This window comes from Hoplias malabaricus, chromosome 5 (assembly GCF_029633855.1).
Source record: "Hoplias malabaricus isolate fHopMal1 chromosome 5, fHopMal1.hap1, whole genome shotgun sequence".
Lineage (NCBI taxonomy): Eukaryota > Metazoa > Chordata > Actinopteri > Characiformes > Erythrinidae > Hoplias > Hoplias malabaricus.
In genome coordinates this window covers 47,644,626-47,669,020 of record NC_089804.1, presented here as the reverse complement: position 1 = coordinate 47,669,020, position 24,395 = coordinate 47,644,626, and the positions used below count along the sequence as shown (strand labels likewise).

General features: G+C 38.6%; 1 protein-coding gene across 3 annotated transcripts in view; it reads left to right on the top strand.

Annotated features, from left to right (window-relative positions):
- The window catches only part of kcnab2b (potassium voltage-gated channel subfamily A regulatory beta subunit 2b), a 72,849-nt gene that overhangs the window by 19,530 nt on the left and 28,924 nt on the right, over positions 1–24,395 (top strand). For 2 of the 3 annotated variants that reach the window (XM_066670536.1, XM_066670535.1), the window contains exons 5-6: positions 490–612; positions 2,211–2,252. In XM_066670536.1, the coding sequence (XP_066526633.1) occupies positions 536–612; positions 2,211–2,252 (119 nt within the window). In that variant the 5' untranslated portion in view covers positions 490–535. Of the gene's footprint in view, positions 1–489; positions 613–2,210; positions 2,253–6,386; positions 6,776–24,395 lie in introns of those variants that run through there. The other variant, XM_066670532.1, reaches the window with a different exon arrangement.

Genomic DNA, 24,395 nt, shown 5'->3' with positions numbered 1-24,395 from the left:
CTGGTGGCTCCAATCTTTTGAATCCAGAGCAGTCTGGAGCATTCCTAAGAATATCCTCATTAAATTCACAAACCTGCTAATGAGGACAGCCATGACCCAGTTTTCTCCTAAAGCACTAGCCTGAATTGCCACAGCCTCTCCCAGTTGAATACTGCTCAGATTAGTGGGGAAATTGTGTGAAGTGACTCCCGGACTTAAAGAGATGTTCACTTAGGTGACAGCCACTCTCAAAATGCTTTGCTTAATTGTCTATTCTTTGAATGTTCATATCTGCTTTTTGTAGAATAAACATGGAAATACATTTAAAAATATGTCCAAATCCACGAGGACAGTGATGTTTCAGAGAAAGCTTCTAGTAGATTCTCAGTAAATTAAGTAATGCATCTGGAATAATCTGAAAATCTGACATGTAAATACATTAGGAGGAGGGGAAATACTTTTGGAGGATTTTGAGGATATTGATTTTGGCTCTTTCTCTGATGTGTTTAGGGACTGAGAGTGTGAGTGGGACTGGTCCCTCCTCCCTCACACCTCCATGTATCCTGAACCTAACACAGATTCTCCTGCTCGCCTCTCCACAAGACAAACAGGCTCCCCTGGGCTATTATACACGTGAGTGACATCAAACACCCACCCTCAAACACCCACCCAGAACATCTATGCAGCACAACATTTAACACCAAGGGCAGCACTGTGTGATATTCATTCATTCATTATCTGTAAGCGCTTATCCAGTTCAGGGTCGCGGTGTGTCCAGCCTACATGTAATCATTGGGCGCAAGGCAGGAATACACCCTGGAGGGGGCGCCGGTCCTTCACAGGGCATCACACACACACTCACACAATCACCAATCCACCTACCAACGTGTGTTTTTGGACTGTGGGAGGAAACCGGAGCACCCGGAGGAAACCCACGCAAACCAGGGGAGAACACACCAACTCCTCACAGACAGTCACCTGGAGCGGGACTCGAACCCACAACCTCATGGTCCCTGGAGCTGTGTGACTGCGACACTACCTGCTGCACCACCATGCGATATTAAAAATAATAAAAAGTTTTCAGGTAAAGTGTATTCAAGTTTACAAAAAGTCGCCGCAAGAAGTTTGTCACACATTTTTGTGATATTTTTCGCTGTTGCAAAGCAGAAATCAGATTATTGTCCGACACATGTAAACACAGAGTTTTCTCATTATCTAAGTATATACACATACATGTAAACACGTTGAATGAAATAGGCTCTATTCTCCCTGATACAGGTCAGTGGAGCATCACAGTGATTTTGGAGCTGTAATTTTAAGGTAAAGTATTACCTAATGCCCCCTCCAGGGTGTGTTCCCGCCTTGCGTCCAATGATTCCAATGCAACCCTGAACTGGATAAGCGGTTATAGATAATGTATAAATGAATTAAGTACTACCAAGTATTAAGTACTACCAAGTACCTTTAAAGCTACACCGATAGAGACCAGCTATTATTATTGTTATTAGCAATAAGCCTTCCACTGTGGTGTGTGTGTTTTAGGTGCTCTTTCTATAGAGATCTGATTCTGGACATTTGTTAATATTAAAGACTTAGATTCAAAGCTGTGCATTTTTTTGTGCTGGATACATGTGCTGAAATGTAAATGAAATGTAACACTTCTTATTCACACTAATGACATAACACTCAAAACCGCTTAAACCTCTAGATTTAGTCTTTCTACATGAGTCTAATCAGATTTAGATGTGTGTGTATGAACTTTTTTAGATGCATAATAAACCTCATAAAACTGGCTGTGGTGTGAAGAATCACCTTTATTGATCCCCTTGGGGAAATTGCTTTTTACCCATCCATGGTAATGAACACATAAACAAACCCTAGTGAGCAATTGTTCCACACACACACATTAGGGGCAGTGAACGCACACATAACCGGAGCAGGGGGCTGCCAACCACCTTGGTGGGATTAGGTTTGGGATTAGGTGCCTTGCTCAAGGGCACTTCAGCCATGAATACATTTTTTTCTTGCTGGTCCCTGGAAGTGAACCGGTGACCCTCCATCCTAAGCTCAATTCTCTAACCTTAAGGCCACAGTTGCCCCCACATTAACTCACTCATTCACATACACATTCACTTGCATTTAGGAAATGCTCTGCAAGAGGCACTATTTAATGCTTTGCTTCAATAACATCATTCAATGTAACATGCTTACTCTGTATTTCTCTTATTCAGGGCACGCTATGGGAGCCCAAAAAGACAGCTTCAGTTTTACAGGTACTGTAACCCTCCTGTCAGTCCCTCAGCTGTTTTCGTATATTAGACTTAACATTTGTGGTCAGTTCTCGTTGCATTTTGTAGTACATAATCCTAGCTTAAAGACACAGGAAAAAATTAGATTTCCCCACATATAATAACTGCAATTTCAGAATATGCTTTATATCATGTGGACATGAGCAAAACCCAGCAAATGTAGTCTTTTCTGCCAGTGAGGATGTTGCTGACATACATCTGGTATCTACACAAAGTCAAAGCGCAATGTAATAATTTCATGAGAACACTTGCTGAGTCATTTGATAGCACACTTAAACATTTAAGCACTTTCCTGTCAGCAAATGTTTCGTTCTGGACAGTGGAGAGAGTAGTCAAGACAGCTGCTAGCCAATGGTTATGTGAGTTTTATATTTAGGGTGGCTGTGACATCACTGGCAAATGGTCTGCACTGAATAATACATATGCCTGTTTTCAAGGCAAGCCAGTCTTTAGTTAGAGCAAAACACAGCACAGGAAATGAAGTTTTAATGTGAGGGAAATATTAATGTTCCCAATGGTGCCGCTTTAAAAATGATTCCTTGATTAATGTTGACATTTTCCATGAAGCTCAGATACATGTTTCATCTTAATGTACAATATGGTAGAGTTGTTTGGGGTTTAGATATATTTCTATAAGTTTTCAGCCTTGCACATTGCATTTGCCTTCAATGATTGGTGCTGTTGATTGACAGGGAGCACGTCATGCCTCTTGTGTTTAAGGGTGAAGCATGTACCTCTGAAAAGAGCAGCTGTGGAGGACTGGATATGTCGGCCGTGTTTGCCTTTCACTTGCACGTGTAGGCTGTCTTTCTTTTTTTTTTTCTACTGACAGTTTCCATGCATCATTAATTAAGCAACTTGCCCATGTTTCATGTATAAAGCTATGCACCAAGATACACAAATGATCTGTTCTGGATGAGGTCTTTGGAACCCTTATGCCTTAATATATGTGCTTAGTAGAATCACCATGTTTTCTGGACCAGAAAATCTACATCTGAACCAAGAATGGGCCTGTGATACACTCTGCATTTATGTGACTTGAAACATGACACGTTGTAGCACCTGACAGACAAGGGGTCAGTGTGTGCTATCACTTGCTCTCTGTCCTGCTAGTTGTGGACTGCCATGCTGACCTGTTGTATGTTTTAATTCTATTCATACGCAGACCACAGAACAAGCAAAAAATGGCTTTTAGTACTCCATCTTGTGGTACAACAATCAAAAGCTTTTAGAGCAAAAGCCTCTTGCATTATTTAGGCCATGCTGCATGCCGAGCTTGGCAAGACACAACTGGCACAGTGATTGGTGAAGAAAAAGATTTTTTGTGTGACAGTGACTGTGAGAGGCGGGGCTTATTCCAGTGGAAGAGGTGGTGTTTTTTTTTTGCTGTACCCCGTTGTAAGCTCTTCTTAGTTAAGAGCAGTTTTAGTTGCTTAAAAACAAGTTATTATTTGGCTTATCACAGCTGGAGTTCTAAATGAGCAGCGTGGTGCAAAACCCCTACATGAGCCGCCCGCCGGCGGGTAATCGGGTAAGTACCTGGTGGATCATGTAGATGCTTGGGAAGCTTGGGAAATGATGCATGGGGATGCTGCACACTCCTACCGTTCTTACACTTGTGCCATTCAAGAGCTATGCACTGCACTGGGGCAAAATGAGGAACTACAGGTACATTTGGGAACATTCTAAACTTGGATTGGTTTAAAACAGAGAGTAGGTGAATGTTCATTTGGGAGAATCTTTGTTATATGATAGTAAATCATATACTGTTAATACCGTTTCTTGGTTTGTTTTTAAAGTGCTAAGTAAATTTCTTACCTCAGTATAGATGAAGATGCAAGTGAATTTTATATGACATTTCTCTAGGCACTCAAAGAAAGATTTATCTTCCAAACATGAAAATGAGTAGACTTGGTAGATTGATTTTTTTTTTTTTTTTTTTTTTTCATGTACAATCTACTCAAAATACTGAGGTTAAAGTAATGAAAAACGTATATTTTCTGTGTACATCTCATAATACCTAGGTAATATATTTCGGTTGATTTTACCGCTGTAATAACTGCAAAAGTACTTTTAGAAATTAGGTAATATAAATTCTAAATTGTCACTTGTGATTAAGATATTGTGACATCACTGGAGGCGTATAAACAAGACCGAGCCATTACTGCAACAAACAAAAGTTTATTTACCACCCTTACAAGGGCACTAGGCAGAAACAAGAAAGTGTACATACAGCAGTTTGGGTTAGCTGTATGGTGGAACTGGTGTAGACTCTTATCCTCTCTCCACCCCAACCTCCTGGAGGGTGAATAACGCTCTGACAGTTGCAACCACCCTAAAAAAAACCCCACATTTTTGAAATGCAAAGAATTCTCTATCCGTAGTTATATGTTAGGGAGCATGTCTCATGTAGCCTAAATGTACAGTAGTGATAGAGTAATTGGGACCCGTCACAGCCTATAGGGAGATGTTCTCGTTGAAAAAATGGTGTCACGTGACATGTCACATGTTACAGATATACAGACATTGCAATAAGGCTGTTAACATAGGTTTATGACAGTTGTCAAAAAAGGCTAACATAGTTGTTGTGTAGAGTTAGGAATGATGACTTACAGTTAAGTGTTTCTGAGACTTGTTTGTCACCCACTTCAGTTCCTGTGTCCTAGTTGTGACCTCAGTACAGATACAGTTAATGAGGCTTTGGTTATTTGGCAGGGCCTGTTGTATGAGGCTGAAATATTATTGGCATTTCATGGTTTATGATTTTAGTTATGTAATTTCCTGCATGAGGGAAATTTGTGTTAATATTTTAGTGGCTTTTTTGTGTAACTCGTCAACATGGATATCAGTCATCTTGCCACTGTGTAACATTTAGTCCATGCTAAAACAAACTATGCAATGTCGTTGTACCTATTGTGAACCAAGCTGAACTTAATGTGCTACACTGTGTCAATTTTGATTGTAACTACCTGCAGTGGAGTCAGACTACTTTCAGCACAATATCAGAATTACTCATTGTATCCTATATTTTCTGTCATAGGCAGAACAAAAAAGCTGATGGGGAAATCATATTTTGCAGTTTGTGGGTGGGTAGACACAGCAGATAATGTGCAAATGCACTGTAAAAGTGATTTTTACATAATATTTCTACTTTAAGTTGGTGCAGAATCTTTATAACGTGCAGGTTATTTAACAGAAGGGTCACTCTCTGAACTTGTAGAAGCTACTTTATTGCACATCCAAGAGTAAGTTTTTTAAAAAAGCCGTCCTTTGAGACGGAAATTAGGGAATCAAATGTGAATCCTATATGTCAGTGTTCCTCAACATTTTTTTAAATCATGGCACCCTTTAAAAGGCAAAATAAAATTAGAAAAAAAAAATAAAAAACTTTCTACTTTCTGTATGCATCTGACAGCTAAAACTCTCACACGTGTACATGTACACACTGCTTATTTCTTACTTTATTCTTGAAATATTCTGGCTTTATTCTCGAAACATTCTGACTTTATTCTTGGAAGCTTTTGACATGGCCCACCCAGGCAGCCACAGTTAATTCAGCATGACTCTGGGCTGGAGAGTGAGAGAGGTGTGAGGAGCATGTTACACAAGATATGGTGTAACAACTTTTTTGTGAAGTGTGTTCCGTGCACCAGCCCAGATTGTGAAAGCTAAAGTAAACAATACACAATTTCACTTAAAGCCAACTAAAGCCCAGAACATACAGTCTGCATGCCAGTCACTCCCCTTTGTTTATATCACAGAAGAACAGACTGTCTGCATGCTTGTGAGTGCTTATGCCAAGATTGCCACTTCAGCACATCATAGTAGACAAAATACCCTAATTAGATGAACTGTGTCATTGTGTTGGATTCACCCAAAGTGGATGTGGAGGGGGGCACCATTGGCTCTAATTACAATGCATGAGTGTACGATGGGTTGTGTGGACTAAGGTGCTATTTTCAGCAAGGTCTCTGTCCACGTGGCGCTGCTCTCTGTTCTGCTCGAGTACTTTCTTCACTCCTGAGTTTGTCTGTCTGTGTGAGGCACTGCATCATCAGATCCTGGGTCACCTTTGGAAGGTGGGCACAGGAGTGTAGCATGTTTGGGACTCACAGGAGCAGCCTGACAGAGCTGCGTACGGTGGGCCATGGTGGTCGCCGCCTCAGTCACCAACAGAGTTTTCCATGCGACCCCCTGCAGATCCCCAAGCCCACGGCACCCACGAGTGGCGTGCGGAGGAGTAGCAGTGTCAGCAGTGGCAAACTGCTGTCGCTCTCCTTCAGCGAGAGCATGCGCAGCGATATCGACCGCTACCTGTCCGAGCAGGGCTTGTACCCACTGCGGCAGGGCCCTGGAGAACAGGCTGAGATGAAGGGGCTCAGGGAGGTCCGGGCTGCCGCCCAGTTCAAGAACCTAGAAGACTTCTTAAGGACCAACGGTGTGACCCTGCAGGAGTGCGTGTCCTATCAGACTGGCATGCGGTACAGGTAAGACAAGGGTCAGAGTTTGACAAATGAACTGGCTTTAAAGGGTCGTGTGTCTGAGAGAGGATAGACTGGCTTTGTAAACAGGTGGTGTAGCTCACTCTTTTCGGACTGTTACTGTCATTACTTCTTGAACCATCAAGACTTCTGCAGTGTCCTCCCACTTTGCTCTTGTCCCAGCATCTCCATTTATGGAAGGGACGATGGGGACTTGTCCTCATCTGGTTGGTGAAATGTCCCATCCATATTGTACACACCGCTTCTTGAAGAAGTGACACAAAATAGAGCATTTCAGAAAGTTTGTTTGAATATTTATTTATGTAAAACCCTTTCTGAAAATGTGTAAATCAGCATTAGAACCTTGCAGATGGGAAGCATATTTAAAAATCACTTTGTAGACATACTCTCACCCAGTGTTGCACTTAATATGAAGGGTATTGACTGGGAGATTGTCAGTGCTTTGCTGAGTGTTTTTAAATGTATTTGGGTTTCCAGGATTCACCTTTATCAGTGTCTTCAACTGAATCTCACAATAAAATAATGGTCGATTGATGTGCGTCATGTGATTGGCTCGTTTAACTGTTCGTCACTTATCCAGTTGTCTGTGACAATAAGACGGCTGATTTTACTAGTTTAAATGATTCACTGGAATGCTTGTCTGTTATGGTTGTTCTCATACCTGACCTCCACAGGTCTTGGATCCTGTGTCCTGAGCAATGCACTAGTGCAGAGGCTTACAGCCTCTGTTTTATACCAGTACCAGGCTGCAACAACTGCCAACACATGGGGAAGCAGCACAGCCACTGAACGTCACTCTGAAAAAATATTAATCATTATTCTTCAGTAACATGTATTTCATAAGATACAATGAAACACTCTAAATAATTAAATGTAGATTAATATTATTAATGTATCAGTCTACTGAATCATGCCTTTGCTTTTTTTTTATCAGAATGAAGAGAGCCTTGAAATTGCCACAATTTCACTAAAGACCCTGTTGCTTTTTTCATTGCATTATTTTATTGTACATTTTATTGCATTTATTTTTAATTTGAGAGCTATATTAGTAATGAGCTTTATTGCTCCAGTTCCGATTTGCAATTAATGCTTTCATTGCTCGCACTCAGATTTTCACTGCTTACGATCGGACTTGTGCCAAATATGTTCAGATTTTCAGTGCCAGTGCTTAGTCTTATCATTTGTGCTTTTGGATAATTTTGTGATTGTGGTCAGATATTCAGCACAGTTACTATTGCTCTCTGTTTCCACTCTTCGTAACCAGAGGTATTTTAACCTGAGGGCGATATTGAAGCAGACTAGTTCATGAGCACAGAGGATAAACTTAAGCAAGAGCATTGAACATGTGAGCATGAACTGTGAGAATCTTAACTGCACAAGAGTAACAGTCTCAGTGGATGATAGCTGCTGTCAAGTAAAATCTAAACAAAATCTGATGACCACTGCATATAAATACAGTGTAAACAAGCTCACAGAGTGTCTATAACAGTGGTTCTCAAACTGTGGTACGTGAAGCAGCAAGAGGTGGTATGCCAAATGACCTCAAAAAATTTACTACTTATTTAAGGAATTTATTTAGAACTGAAAATCTAAAGTTTCTATGTGTAAATTACATATTTTTTCACAGTTTTCATAATTATGCCCCAGTAGAAAAATACAGAAAAATACAATATGCTACGCATACACCGTAGTTGATTACATCTGTAAGGGAACAGCGAGTGGGGGGCAGCGTTCCTCTGCTTTTTTCCAGGGAGGTAACGACCCCCCAGTTGTTTTGAGAAATAAAAGAAAAGCCAATTTTCAGTAGCTTACTGGACGTAAGCAAATGCTTGAGACAGATGTGAGCAATTTGCATTTTATTATAAAAAGGGCAAAGCAAAAACGAGAAAAACAAGTCGAGACCAATCACAAGAAATACTCAGAAGCCCAGAAGGACTAAATCCAGAGGCAAAAATAGAGAAAATTCTGTACATGTGAAGACAGTATAGAAGAAAACACTTGGTTTAACACAGCGCCACCTTCAATACAAGTGCAGAGAGCCGCTGTGAGCACCTGCCCTAAGCCCCCGCCACGCTGTTTTCACCTATAGCCAATAAAGCACATAACTGATATTAATTGACCTCTTCTTGTTTTTATTTCTTTCAAAACGCTTAATGCCCATAAATTTTATATGTTCTCATAAATGTATAATTGTGTTTAAAACATTCAGTTTAGGCCTATAGTTACTTGTATTCTCTCTATAATTTTTAGTAATTATTTTAAATAATTTTGTGTTAAGCATGCAAATTTTAAGTAAATAAAAAGCAATAAAAACGTAAAAATTCAAGCAAGATTTTGCCTTATGCCCCCGGAACAGAGGAAGAACCAGGGACACACGTTTCTGTAAAAATCATAGGTGGTACATGGAGGTTTTGATTTGATAATGGGTGGTACTTGGTCTACAAAGTTTGAGAACCACTGGTTTATAGGGATCTCCTAGTAATTGCATCAATGCACACAGCTCAGGAACCAGAGAAAATGCACACAACTTTACAGAGGTCATTTCTGTTTATATGAGGTTAAACTGTAACAAATGTGTTACAGGAAATAGTGTGGGAATAATTTTGGTTCTGGTCAGTGACTATCTTACTGTCTCAGTAGAGCCCTAAGTGGTCTGGGTAGAGCAGTAAAGCAGTGACTTAATGTGTTGTACTTTTGCCATTAACACTGAATTTTAGGTACCTTTTGTACAGTCGTACATAAGGCACAGATATAAGTCTGCATAAAATACGAAATACATGGCAAACAGTTGTTTATTTATACAGTGTATGGATTTAACATATTATTATTTATTTTATTTTTTTTACCATGGACATTTTATGGAGCCGCACCATAACGCAGCAGGTTAGTGTCGCAGTCACACAGCTCCAGGGACCTGGAGATTGTGGGTTCGATTCCCGCTCCGGGTGACTGTCTGTGAAGAGTTTGGTGTGTTCTCCCCGTGTCCGTGTGGGTTTCTTCTGGGTGTTCCGGTTTCCTCCCAGAGTCCAGAAACACACATTAGGTGGATTGGTGACTCAAAGAAGTGTCAGTAGGTGTGTCCCAGAGGAGCTGCTCTGTGAAGGATGCCCAGTGATTCCGGGTAGGCTCTGGGCCCACTGTGACCTTGAATTGGATAAGTGGTTGCAGACAATGAATGAATTTTATCAGCTCCAATTACCATATATGTGCACTTTGTAGTTCTACAATGTTCTAGAATGTAGTGGATTTTCACTCTGTTCTTCAATGGTCAGAACAACAACAGAGTGGGTATTTTTTTGAGTGTCGTATCATTCTCAGTGTTGCAGTTACAGTGACATTATGGTGGTGTGTGTTGTGCTGGTATGAGTGGACCAGACACAGCAGATCTAGAATTTTTAAACACTGTGCTCACTTCTTGTTCATGGTGCCCCAGTCCATTAGAAATAATATTGCTTCCAGCACGTACTTGAAAATATAGTTTTGTTTTTATTTCATGAGAATGTGCAGAATGAGGAATGATACAACACATCAGCGGAGAGAAGGGAAAACGTGAATTTGACTTAGTATGAATGTTTTAATTATCCATAACTGACACAAATGACTTACATTGACTTGATTTATTTGCTTTGGCCATAATCAAGTATGCAATCAGACTGTGTTTCAGACAGCGACTGCCTGCTTGTTTACTTTGTCTGAACATAGAGTTCAGTGTATATTTAGTTTTGTTTAAGCCTGTTATTTAAAACCAAAATAGAGTGTGTTCTCATATCCCATGTTGAGCACTTGTCTCCCTAATGATGATGGCTTTCTTCAGTGTTGTCTGGTATGCAGGATGGCTCAGCTTAAACTTTTTCAAACCAATGATTCAGAAGCAGTTGATAACAGTGATTTTTCCCCCTGCCTTTCGTGAAAATTGTATTACATTAAAGTGTATTTTAGTTCTTTGTTTTTTTTTAAACTCATCTTCATGAAACTGGATTCGATTTATTTATTTTAAATGACAATGAAAATTACACTTAGATTTTTTTCCCCAAATATGTTTAATTATGCCTCTTAGTATCTGCATTTAGGTTTAAAGGGGGAATGAACCCTTTTTGGATTCTCCTCGCTGATGAATTCACCAACCTTGAACATGTAGCGATTAACTTAAGAAAGTTAAATTAGGAAAATAATTGATTAGGAAAATCTACTAAATTATCTTATTGGGTTTGATTCTGTGTGAGTGTTTAACCCTGTTGTGTGTATGCAGTTCTTTGCTTATTTTAGAACTTTAACACTAGATATCTGATAAGTTCTACAAATAGTAAAATGATCATTCAAGGCTTAAACTGGTGAGGAAACTGGCACATCTTCCCTCTCCCCAGCCCAGCAAAAGTGACTCTCTATTTGTCACTGCTGTTGGTTCACAGAGGTATATATATATATATATTGTATATATAACAAAATATTTAAATAACCAAACAATAAATTACAACTTAAAAGATAGTGTATAGTAAAAATATAAGGAAATAATAAATTATACAAATTTTACAAATAATTTACATTTAGGGTTAAATTGAAGACCTGTGTTTCAAATAAATAAATAAATAAATAAAAAAACAAACAAAATTATAGCTCAAACTGTTTTATAAGGTGTAAAGTGAATAATAAATCAAAAGAAAATAAATAGTAATAGTAAATTTAAAAAATAACTGAAAATTAACCATAAAAATTTACTCTCATTTTGGATTTATTCAGCATTCTTGCATAGGGTGGCTAATTTCTGAAATCAAATTAAGCAATGCAAGACCCAGGGGAGACTTTCTGAACAGAGGCAAAGCAGAATCTTTTGTATTTTAGTACAAATACTGTACAATGTTAAATCATTTATTAATTACAACGAGATCTAAAGTGAAAGCATCTTATCCTGTCTAAATCGCCTTATCCCCATTACATTACCATATTACCACCCTTTGCAGCTATTATGGTTTCAACTCTTATGGGAAAGCTTTCCACAAAGTTTAGGAGTGTGTTTATGGGAATTTTTGATCATTCTTCCAGAAACGCATTTGTGAGGTCAGACACCGACGTTGGATGAGAAGGCGTGGCTTTGTAGTCTCCGCACTAATTCATCCCAGAGGTGTTCTATGGGCTTGAGGCCAGGATTATGTGCAGGCCAGTCAAGTTCTTCCACACCAAACTCAACTGTCCTTGTCTTTATGGACCTTGCTTTGTGCACTGGAGTACAGTTATGTTGCAACAGGAAGGAGTCATCTCCAAACTGTTCCCACAAACTTCTGTGATTTACTTATGTTTAATATGAGTTATATAAATTCATCTTTTCATTTAATGTTTTACCCTGGCTACATTGTAAATGAGGGACACACTCAGTATACACCAAGTTTAAATGAAGGTGAATTCACATTGACAGCATTGGAAGTATTCCAATCTTTCCATTTTCAATAGTTCTCTTCAAGTGTTTATATTTCAAGTATCATTCTTTACCATCAGCTGCTGTTGAGATATTCACTGCAGGGGTGCCAATGATTCGGAAAAAATTGAAATCATAATACACAGTCTGAGACTCCTTTCTATTCCTGCAGTTCTTTAAGTGTCCACTGTGTGTCACCATTGCCATTCGTACACTAGAAGCAAGTGCAAGATTCATGCTGAAAAAGAAACAAGGATGAGGATAAATTAACACGATACTTGAGTTTGTTTCTCGATTATACAATTAATATTATATATGTGTTATTTCTTAGGTTTGTGAATAAATTGAAACAGATAAAATGCACCAGAAAAGCAGCAGCACTGTATTTAAAATCTAAGAAAATTCAGTATCTACCCCCTGGGAGATTTTTTAATTCTGTTTTCAGAAATGTATTCTTTAGGGAAAAATAGCAAAAATGATCAAATGATTGATATATTCCTAATAAAATAAGGAAATGGCATTAAGTCTTTTTATGGTTCATGATGTGCTGGTTTAGATTTCCAAGCTTTTTTTGTTTGGTGTACATCTAGCTACAGTTGTTCAGTGCTTTTGAAGTACTGACAATGCACAGGAAAGACAATTAAAATGCCCTGTTCATTCCTTGGAAGATAATCCTCAGAGAAGTGTCTAATTCTATGCACACTTTCCTTTTCTTTTCAGTGTTGTCACTTGAGACCTGACATCTACATCAGTCCGATCTATTTCAGTGCCACTGCTGTCAACAGTCCATTTCAAGCTCCACATTCCTTACAGATCAGAGTATAGTGGTGGAAACTGAAAAATTGTATGAACTTCAAAATTATGAATCTGCCTTCTTGGTAGAGATTAGTATCATATTCCTTGCAGATCCATGATGATTATAAATGTGTGTATGGATATAAACAGAATGAATGTAGGGCCTCAGCAGCATTTTTAAAATTGTCCAGTGTGTAAGACAGGTGTTAAGTTTAAAAACATTGCAAGTTTGTTGTGTCTGGCTGTTCTTGTGAGGGCATTCGTTCATTCATTCATTCATCTTCTGTAATCACTTCTGTAAACAGGATTCTGGTTCTCTATTGTGCCTGGAATCATTGGATGGTATGAGGAACACACACTGACAGGGCGCCAGTTGATTACAGAGCATTATGTGAGAGCTTATAGACTTTTATTTGTACTAGATATTGTCATCCCTTTTGTCATCTTGTTTATTAGTGTGATATGTATACTTACATTTGTACACACAAAAATTACACTGAAATTGCTGTAAACATTTATAAATGATCACTTTGTTTACAAAGTAAATCCACTATGTACTTCCTAAAATTTGCACTAGGCGGCAGCATTTGCTCTTGGTGTAAAGTCTAATAGAAAAGCAGATTTTGAATATTCATTGTTTTATATCTTATAATACTGGTTGTTTGTTTGGTTTTTGCAATGTTAACAAATACTGGTAACGTAAGACAAGGAAAGGAAATGCAATTCTGTCTGTACCACGTGTATGCCGTGTAATACAGAGTGATATGATTATAGTGCTACATTCTATAGTATCCCAAAGACAGATACAATCAATAGTTGTTTGGTTGGTCTTGAGGTTGATTACTGGAATGAACTTAGCTTGAGACTTGAATTTTTAGCATTGTTTGCATACATTTTCCTGGGTGAATAAAAGCAAAATGTGAAGGTAATCACCACCCACTGCATGGCCTTTTACAAATACCATAAATACCAATGTTTTCTCACCTACTGCAGCCCGTCTGATTCAAGCTATTGGGCTGAATTTGGAAACATATTCTGCAAATAGACTTTGACTCAGTCCAGTAAGCACTGCCAACAGAGGGCTAGAGGCAGACCAAACACGGTGAGTCAGATATGCTTCACTGGGCCTTGGTTATGAATTGGGGACAGCTTTTTAACAAAGCTGGTATCCTACAACAGTTTCATGTTTTCTGATTAACTTTGGCTCACGTTGCTAGCTGATTTTCTCAGATTTCTCAAAATACTGAAAACTGTCCCAGCACACTGTATAATATATATTCATCATAATAACAGAAAAAGAAGAAAAAATCTTATGGTGATGCAGGTTTTACAGTTTCACACATGTTGTATTTAATGGTGAGAGTTCAAATCGTCATTTAGTTTAAAGTACTTTTTACAGATCATTAGTTGTTTTTCTCCTAGTGACTACTGAACAGTTATGTTCTGTTTTTAACTTAATGCTCTAATAAAAGTGGTGGGGGACCTAGTGAAAAGCTTTTGTAAAGCTCTTGTTGAAATGTTATATTTTTACCTAATTTTTATTCCCATTTTACTATGTAATTCTGGTGCTGAGTATGCCAGTTTGTTTGATTTGTTCTGTCATAATGACGTGTGTGTACTGATATCCGTTGTGTAGGTCTTTGAATCTGTGCAGAATCTCACCAGTCATATTTGACAACTGGCAATGGGTGCAGCCAGTAAAGCGCTGTCAGGTACAGTGTTCACATATACACTGTGAGGGACTTAAATAGTAAAGCATTTAGGTGGCTGAGCTGAAATTCAGATATAGTTGTTGGTGACTAGTTTGACAATCTCTGGTAAATTTAAAGTATCTTCATATTTGAGGTGTGTTCTGGCTATAGAATATATGACATAAATGTTGGTATTTGTATATGCAGAATATGCAGGTTTTTTTTTATTAGACTTGCAATATATTGGTCTCATATTATTGTTGTTGTTGTTTTAAATGTATTTCCTTGCATTGCCTTCTGCTAGAAAAGCAGTTACTAAAAATGTTTTTCCAAACATCCTAAGCAGTATTTATTTATTTATTTATTTATTTATTGCTAGTTTTAATAATACTGTGGTCCCCTCTAGTTGTGCCCACTGAAAGGTTTGCATGGATTCAATTTAAAGGAAGTTGCGAGAGACATTGTAGTGCTGCTGGGATTTAGTGGTTGTTTTGATGGAGCTCTGTGTGTGTGTGTGAGAGAGAGAGAGAGAGAGAGAGAGAGAGAGAGAGAGAGATCTACCTCAGGCTCTGCAATGATGAACTAATCTGTTCACTCATTCTGGGCTTGAATCAGGGAACTCAACATGCTGTATACCCATCGTTATTATTCCATCTCCCAGAGAGTGGGTGCTGCATGCTATTTTTGTGCCTGAATTTATGTGGACTTTCCCTCCTCCCTAAGTGTGCACCGAATTAGGAACTGGTCTGGAAACTGCACTGATTTGTGCAGAATCCATGGCCTGGTCTCAGTCTGCGCGCTGCAGATAATAGCCAAAAACATAAGACGTAAGGCAGGACAGATGCCAGATTGACTTTGCTGGTGACCTTGCTGCCCAGTTTTGGGCTTTTCTTTGCTTCTGCATCTCTGGACGTCAGCTAACATATAGAAGTGGGTTTATTTTTGTTGTTGTGTTCAGTTTAATTTGTTGATTATTGCTTCCTTTTTGTTTTGCTGCGCAGAACAAATCCACTACTGTTGTGGCTCAGCAGCTGCCTTTCTTGCTGGAATTGCATTTTACATTGCTGTGTGCTGCGCTCCACACCTGCCATCTGACTGCACACTCAGGCTTTCACATTTCTTTGATGCACTTAGATTTTATTTATTCTTTTACTGAAAGCAAATTGCATGATGTACTATGTAATCAGGTTAGGGTTCTGCCTGCAGATTCTGATAAAACTATATAATGTGTATAAGACTAGCTACTGCCATCACCTTCATGTGAACCCTGCTTATATTTGCACAGGACTTTTTGAAAAGAAAGCCAGTTCCCTCTTCGCCATTCACTCAGACCTGGTTTTTGCCTTATTAGAGGTGTCAGGCTGTCTTACTGGTGGAGCAGTGGGAGCAGGGATGTTACAGTCTAATGAGATATAAATGAAAAGGACAGCTTATCCCAAACATGTTTATTTATGGGTTAGCTCTACATACTTTATTGACAGTCTTCCTCAGTGCATCCTCATGTGTTTGTGTGTGTGCAAGAGTTGCTCTGTGCCTCTGGTCCAGTATTATTTTAATGTCTTTTGAAATACAGAATCTTAACAAATCCTGTCATTTGAAGTTACCTCATGGGCTTTAGCACTACAAAGTTTTAAGAAACTGTATTGGAGTTGGTCAACAGATCCATTCCGATTTAATACTCTTTTGTTTGTGGCTGAAATACATTACCTCTCTCTGGTTCTTAACAGAGAACTAGTGGCTTTGGAGGCACTGGTGTTGTATACGATTATATAAGAGCAAATCTGCAGTGAGCCTCACTGGGGTGTTTTCACACCGAGAGACACAGAGCACTCATGTGAGGTAGGAAATGACTGAGAGGCTCTGAGGGATTTTCTGCAGCTTACTTTTACTGCAGCAAAGTTCTGAGTTGGGATTCCAATCAAAGGGAGGAAACGGAGGCTTGTCAGATTAAATGGTGGAGAGGTGTTTGAAGTGCTGCAAGGCTAAAAGCAGAGAACAATAGGAGATTATTGCATTCTGAGACCTGTGGCACTGCACACAGTTGCTGAAGAACCAAACAAACAGCCATTTTCTCTAAATGTAGAGGTTTATAGCCACAGCATCATACAGTTTTATATTTTGTTTGCACATTTCATGGTTTCTGCCCTGCGATGGGTCTAGCATCCCCTCAGGGTGTGTTCCTGCCTTGCGCCCATTGATTCCGGGTAGGCTCCGGGCCCACCGCGACCCTGAACTGGATTAATGTATCCTTCTGGTGAGGGCATGAAGCATCATCCTTTTGCACATGTGGGTCAGTTTATGAACGTGATCTGTTCTGAGTGATGTCAGATATAGGTCACATTATACTGTATTGACAGTGTGAACAGCAGAACAAAAAAATTTGATTTGATCATAAAATCAGATTTGGGCCACTTTTACCTGCTGTGTGAATGTAGCTTTATAGACAGTTATCCAGGGTGATCTCACCTAAATACATGAATGATGAAAGAGGTAGCGGAACACCCAACCTTTAGCAAAGATAGCAAAAATGGCAGTAAATTTTAGATGTACCCCTTAAATAATGAGTATCTCTACTATGTATACTACTATATATATATATAGACAGCCAACTTCTTCGTCCTCATGCCAGCATAGTCATATATATCACAGCCTGTCAGGATCAGGTTGAGAATTAGAGTTTGCTGGTGATGACATTGAGAAGTGGCTTGGGTTTGAATGCTGTGAGCTCCACTATAGCACACCCAGGGGAGGCTTGCCCTAGCTTTCACAAGGACACAGTGGCACGTGGTGCCGGGCTTTAAGTGCTCTGAGCTTAGGGTGGGGAAATGAAAACAGTGTTTTGGGTTTCATATTCTAGCTCATGGTCATTCTGGAGGGTGCCATTGTTTAGTTCCAAAGCACTGTCCTCTCAGCAATGCAACTGTTCTAGGCTGGATGTAAAATAGGATCATCGGCATTTAGCTCTCTCTGCTTGTGCCACTCTTCACACATCTCTCCATTCTCCATTAGAAATGTCAAGTATCCAGATGTGCCCAATCAGTGGAGAGCATGGCTTATACAAATATATGGTTAACTCACAATGGCCTTTAGGGCTGTGTATTCACAATAAATTGGCAATAAGATACATATATTTTTTGCTCACATTTTGCTTGCAGTGAGTAAAACATATTTATTTTTCCCAGCTCAAGTAGTTAATTAGAGAAAATGCATAGGTCCTGTAACATCCAACATAACTCTACTTCATAAGCAATCTGACAAACGAAATTACAACAAAAAATGTAATCAGTATGTTTTATCTAAAAAATAAAAGTGATTGCTGGATTAAAAAACAAAAAACAAACAAAAAAAAAAAAAAAACATGTACATGAACATGTAGTTTATATTGCCTTCTTTGCTGTGGAATCCAAAATAAGCCCACACTTCAGCTCTTTATACTGCGGGAGCTGGTCTGGGTCATATGTTTGCTAATGCTAATGTTAGCAGTGCAGCCTTAAGTTACTTGTTTACAATGGAGTGGAAGTGTATAATGGCTGAAGACAGAGTACAACAGCTTGTGGTCAGGAGTTTAAACACAAAGCAAAATGAATCACTATCTGCCACAAATCTAGATGAAATTTATACTGTGTTTTTGAAAATTGATGCAGTATTGCAAACAAAAAAACATAACCGTATTTTCTTACAGCCGTAAATGGCCTTGCCATGGACTCCTGCTCAAGTTGTTGCTTTTGTAATTGGTCATTTAATCCACTGTGTTGATGTTTATATCCAAGATCTTGTGGCCTTAATCATAAGGTGTTGGATTTTTTTTTTTTCTCAAGATAGAGATGAATAAACAGGCACTTGTGTGACCCTGGACTGTTAGATAGAGTCTCTCAGCAGTGCTATTATTTGCAAGGTTAAAGACTCAGGATCACCTTCACCTGAACACATATCCCCATACACAGCACATATATCACATAGCTCTCAGTATACTGCTGACCACTTAGCAGGTCAGACAAAAATAGTCACTTGTCCTAACTCACTGATTGGCATGACTTGTTGAAACAAAGGTTTGCAAGAGTTTAAAGGCACATCACACATGCTATTTTAGCTAATGGTAACATCAAATGCATATATTTCTATCCTTCTGCTAATCACTTAATCATAGATAGCTAGTAGTTATATAAAGAAATAAATTAGTTTTCTAATTTATTAAAGCAACTAAATTAGTTTATTAGTTTATTAAAGCAACTAAATTAGTTTTCTGAAAGCTTGCACGCTATAAGTAAATGTAGGCTCTTCCTGTCTTGTATTATGTCTGCCATTTTGCATTTCTGTGCTGCTCATGAGTTTGTCTCTGACTCATCTGCCAAAGGCTTATAATGTCTAAAAAGTATTTTTTATTATTTCTTAATGCCAGAGGGTTGGAATTTTGAAAAAAGTATTGTGGCATATTTTTGGGATTTATTTTCTTAAGAATGGTGATTCCATATCTTTTGCCTTTTGTATATAAGCCGGTATATAGTGCTCGTCAAAAGTTTGAACACATCTTCTCATTAGTCATTGGTAGAATTTGGCTATTCACTGCATAGAACTGTGTACCAGCCCTACATCTGCACAACCCTAGTTATGATCTCAAACACATTAAGAAGGCGAGCAGTTCTACAAATTAACTCTTGATGAGGCCACAGCTGTTCACTGAAAACCATTCCAGGTAAATGCTGGGAGTGTGCAAAGCTGTCATCAAAGCAAAACGTGGCTACTTTGAAGAATTTAGAGTATGAAATATGTTCTGGTTTGTTTAACAGCTTTTTGTTTACTTCTTAATTCCAATATGTGTTCCTTCATAGTTTTAATGCCTTCCATATTTATTTACAACATAGAAAATAATAAAAAAAAAAGAAAAAACATTGAATGAGAAGATGTCCAAACTTATGACTGGAGCTGTACATTCATAATATATGGAAAATGGCCCAAAACAAAGGAAAACATTTCTGAGGGGGGTGAACATTGGTAGAGTACCTGACATTTTCAATATTAGTATAGCAGCAAATATCTCATTTCTGTGTAAAGAGAGCGGAGAGAAGGAATCCTGAGCAGGGAACGAAGTGTCACAATCTCTGAGTGGGCTGTTCTAGGCTCTTTGTTTCCAGGCCAGCTTCATGTCCATTTTAGTCCTTCCCTTTGGAAACATTGGCCCTGTTTTGTTTTGCCCTTCCCAAAAGACAAGGCAGTGACAAGTTCAGGTGAAGGGAACCATCCAAATATTACTTCACAAAGGGAAAAAAAAGGAAAGAAAAATGTTCTTAAGCCAAGAATTCCATGAAAATAATAATTACCGCTCCATTGTGTTCATCTGTATTTAGCAGGTGTTTTTTCAGGTCTGAAGGTAAGGGCCTGGTTGAATATGAAGCATTTGTTTTGTTCTGAAATGCTGGTGCTGTAGTGCAACATGTAGTGGCAGAATGTTGGATGTATCATTTTAAATATTTTTATGAGTTGGAAAATAATAATAATAATAATTACCTTCCTCTATGGATGTATGAATCAAAAAAGAGTGAGACAGAGTAAATAGTGAAGAGAGCAGGTAAAGGGTAAAGCCCATAAAAAGCATTGCATAAGCACAGCTAATTTTACACATGTATATTCTATTAGTATCTGACAAATTTATCATGTTTTGTATCAACTAATTTGTTGAAGCATAGCATGACATGACTAGACTGATAATGTATTATGATAAAGGTGAGGCATTTTTTTAAAATAGTGTTTTGGCTGCTTTTCTGGTGTACATTTTAGGCCATTACTGCATTAATAGAATGCAGTAATGGAGACATGCTGAGCTCATGGATATTGGGCTCGTGGGTATCAGCATCTGTGTGCACCCTGATAATCAATTTTTGAGCACATTGTGGGGTTAGGTGTACATTAATAGTAGAACAATTTAAGTCTTAGTTTTAATTGTTTGTTTGTTTGTTAGTTTTTAGAATATATATATTATATATATAATTTGAATGAAGTGGCCACCCCTAAGATGACTTAGAACTAACACTTTATTCAGTATTTGCATTGTTATGTATTTTGGTAATCTGTAAATCTGAAGGTTGGCAAAGCGACTGCAAGTGCATAGCTTACCACAATTTGCACCAGCAAAATTAAAGTGTAACATAGAGCAATGTAAATACACTGTCTGCCATTTAAAATTGCTTTCATTACTTATTGTGCAGTTTAACTTTAGTTTTTAAACTTTTTTTGTAAGTCAACCCTGGATGCCTCTTTAATATATATACCACTGTTCTGCTGTATGAAATCTACCATTCTCTTTTTTGTCCTGAGCTAAGGGTGTGTCAAAGTGGCATTTTGGACCTGCTGTATGTTCAGTTAAGCTGCCAGTCCACTCTCTTTCATCTAGGCATGACGCCACACACAGCTTTAATCCTAAGTACCGGAGAACTGGAGAACAGGGAGCAGTGGTTTTATTAGCCTCCTGTAGATTGACAGCGGGAGCTGTGGGTACTGGAGGCTGACGAATTCTGTGTGCCATTTGTGTGTCAGATTATATACTGGGTGTCAGTGTTTCATTGCACTTCATGCAGACACATACTCAGGCCTACTCTACCCCTACCAATTGAGCAGCGTATGAGAGATGATTCTGTCAACTGAAGAGTTATTCTTAAAGGCTCACATCAGTTTTTAGTTCCCATGAACAGAAATAGAGATGTGTAGTCAAACATTATATCAACACCCTTCAGGTCTCTAGCTTCATGTTGGTCTCCTGGATGCTTACTGTTAAGGTATATTAACATGATTAAGATTTTACAAGATTTGATCAAAATTATGCAAGCTTATTTTATGTAGACTGTCCTCTGGTGGATGATTATATTGCTCTGGCTGTGTTGACTTGTGAAGGGATGGCCCTTGATATAGCAGCACTTCTAATCGTCTAAGCATTGAAAATGTTATCTACTATCTACAGGGGTTAGACAATGAAACTGAAACACCTGTCATTGTAGTGTGGGAGGTTTCATGGCTAAATTGGAGCAGCCTGGTGGCCAATCTTCATTAATTGCACATTGCACCAGTAAGACCATGTGCATCCAAAGGTTCAAACATTTTGTCCTGAAGGCGGTGCCGTGTATCAGGACGACAATGCACCAATACACACAGCAAGACTGGTGAAAGATTGGTTTGAGGAACATGAAAGTGAAGTTGAACATCTCCCATGGCCTGCACAGTCACCAGATCTAAATATTATTGAGCCACTTTGGGGTGTTTTGGAGGAGCCAGTCAGGAAACGTTTTCCTCCACCAGCATCATGTAGTGACCTGGCCACTATCCTGCAAGAAGAATGGCTTAAAATACCTCTGACCACTGTGCAGGACTTGTATATGTCATTCCCAAGACGAATTGACGCTGTATTGGCCGCAAAAGGTGGCCCTGCACCATACTAATACATTTTTGTGGTCTAAAACCAGGTGTTTCAGTTTCATTGTCCAACCCCTGTATATACCAGTGTCAGGCATGCTCAATGTGCAAGGCATTGCAAACCGTAAAGATCTAGTGTGTCTGTGGCTTAACCATTTAAAACATGACACATGAAATAATAGTATGATAAAACTGATTATTTCTTTTACTCTTGAGGTATGAGGTCATTTAACAAACCTCCCACACTCATTTTTATCATCATCTTCTTCCTCTGAATCTGTCTCACAAAATCTATAGCAACAACTGAGCCAACACATTTTCACACAAAGGCTTTTGGAAAGCTAAATATATATTTTTGTTTCATAAAAATACTTTGTAAAATTGCGTAATACGTTTCTGAATATGTATCATAATTAATTTGCATTTGACAGGTAGAATACACCAAAAATGCTTTGTTTTACTACAAGTAACATCACACAGATCATACCTGGAATTGCTTCAATTTTGTAAAAATGTAGTCTTGAGATTTTCTCCTATGTTTTCATGAAGATAACAACAATTATGTAATAGTTTTGTAAATGCGTGGAAATGCTTCCACTTCATTCACAGTTCTGTAGAGAACTCAGAACACTTCCCCAAAAGGATAGAAGTTTGTTTCTTTCTTTTTGTTTTGTTTTTTTCATTAGATGATGAAAGAGCCACATCCAAATATCATGTATCATATTTGATACTTTTGGCTTTAAAGGTTTAAATAGACAGCTTGTAGAGATCATTACTGTCCAATTAAAAACATACATCTCCCAAAATAGTAACTTTACAGAAGAAGGAAAAAACCTTCTCAACTTTCAATGGAAGTGAATATAAAAATTGAAGCATTTCTGTTGGTCCATTCATCATGAAATGTGAACCAATGTGAAGGACAACTGCTGTGTCCAATGGGGTAGTGAACTAAAAAAAGTCAAAAATTGCAGATGCCATTTTTATTTGGACAGCGACGATATGCTCACATCCACCTCTTTTAATGCATTATTACTCAGTGAGTCACATGACAAAAGAGGTCCTCTGCAAAGATTTGAAGACACAATGGAAGAGACTGTGCTGCTCTTTGCACTCCCTGAAATCTAAAATGGATCCCAAATGCATTTTTTACTTTGCTTTCTGTTTCTCGGCTGAGCAGAGTACTGCTAAATTTAGGAGGGAATGCTTTGTCAATATTATTTTTTTTATTGAAGTGAAGCTTAATGTGTCTGGATTCCATAAAAGGCCATGTTTGGTCAAATGTATGATTTAATCATTAAGTGTACTGAGTATTCTAGCTGTTTTGAAGTGCGTAGAAAATGAATAAATAATAATAAAAAATAATAATTAGTGAGTTTACAGATTTTTCAGTAGTCGTAGCAAACTTGTTTGTTATGTTTGGCAGAATATTGAGCCTGGGAATGGTTTATTTGAAAATCATAAAGCTAATGCTTTTTCTGTGTGTGTTCATTCATTATCTGTAAGCGCTTATCCAGTTCAGGGTCACGGTGAGTCCAGAGCCTACCTGGAATCATTGGGCACCAGGCAGGAATACACCCTGGAGGGGGCACCAGTCCTTCATAGGGCAACACACATGGACACTTTTGAGTCACCAATCCACCTACCAAAGTGTGTTTTTGGACCATGGGAGGAAACCGGAGCACCTGGAGGAAACCCACACAGACACAGGGAGAACACACCAACTCCTCACAGACAGTCACCCAGAGCAGGAATCAAACCCACAACCTCCAGGTCCCTGGAGCTGTGTGACTGCGACACTACCTGCTGCGCCACCGTGCCACCTTTTCTGCGTGTGTGTTTTTATTTATTTATATTTGGCTTTTTAGAAGCAGGCTGGTGGTCTACTGTGCTGTGTGTGGGATCAGATCAGAGTAAAGTCAGTCGGATCAGCGGATGTGAGAGGGAAAATGATAATTGCTGTTATTGTTGTGAATTTTAGTGCAGGTCATGTTGTATAATCTGCTTCATGGTTTCAGTTGCAATTCTTTTCTAATGCTTCAAGTCTATTTATGAACCAGTTAAATGCATTCCATTAAATAATTACATTTTCTACATTGTTCACAGTTCAAACTCATGATAACTGGGCTCACTAGTCATTTTAAAACTGCTTTATCTCAATCTGCTATTTGAGCTTATTTGACTCTGTTTCTTTGGTGTGTGAAAAGCTGTGATAAATCAGGCATGTGTTTGCTCACTGGTCACTGTGGTCGCTCTGTCATGCGCGTAGGCAGTGAGGAATATCAGGTACGAGCTGATCTCACAGAATAAC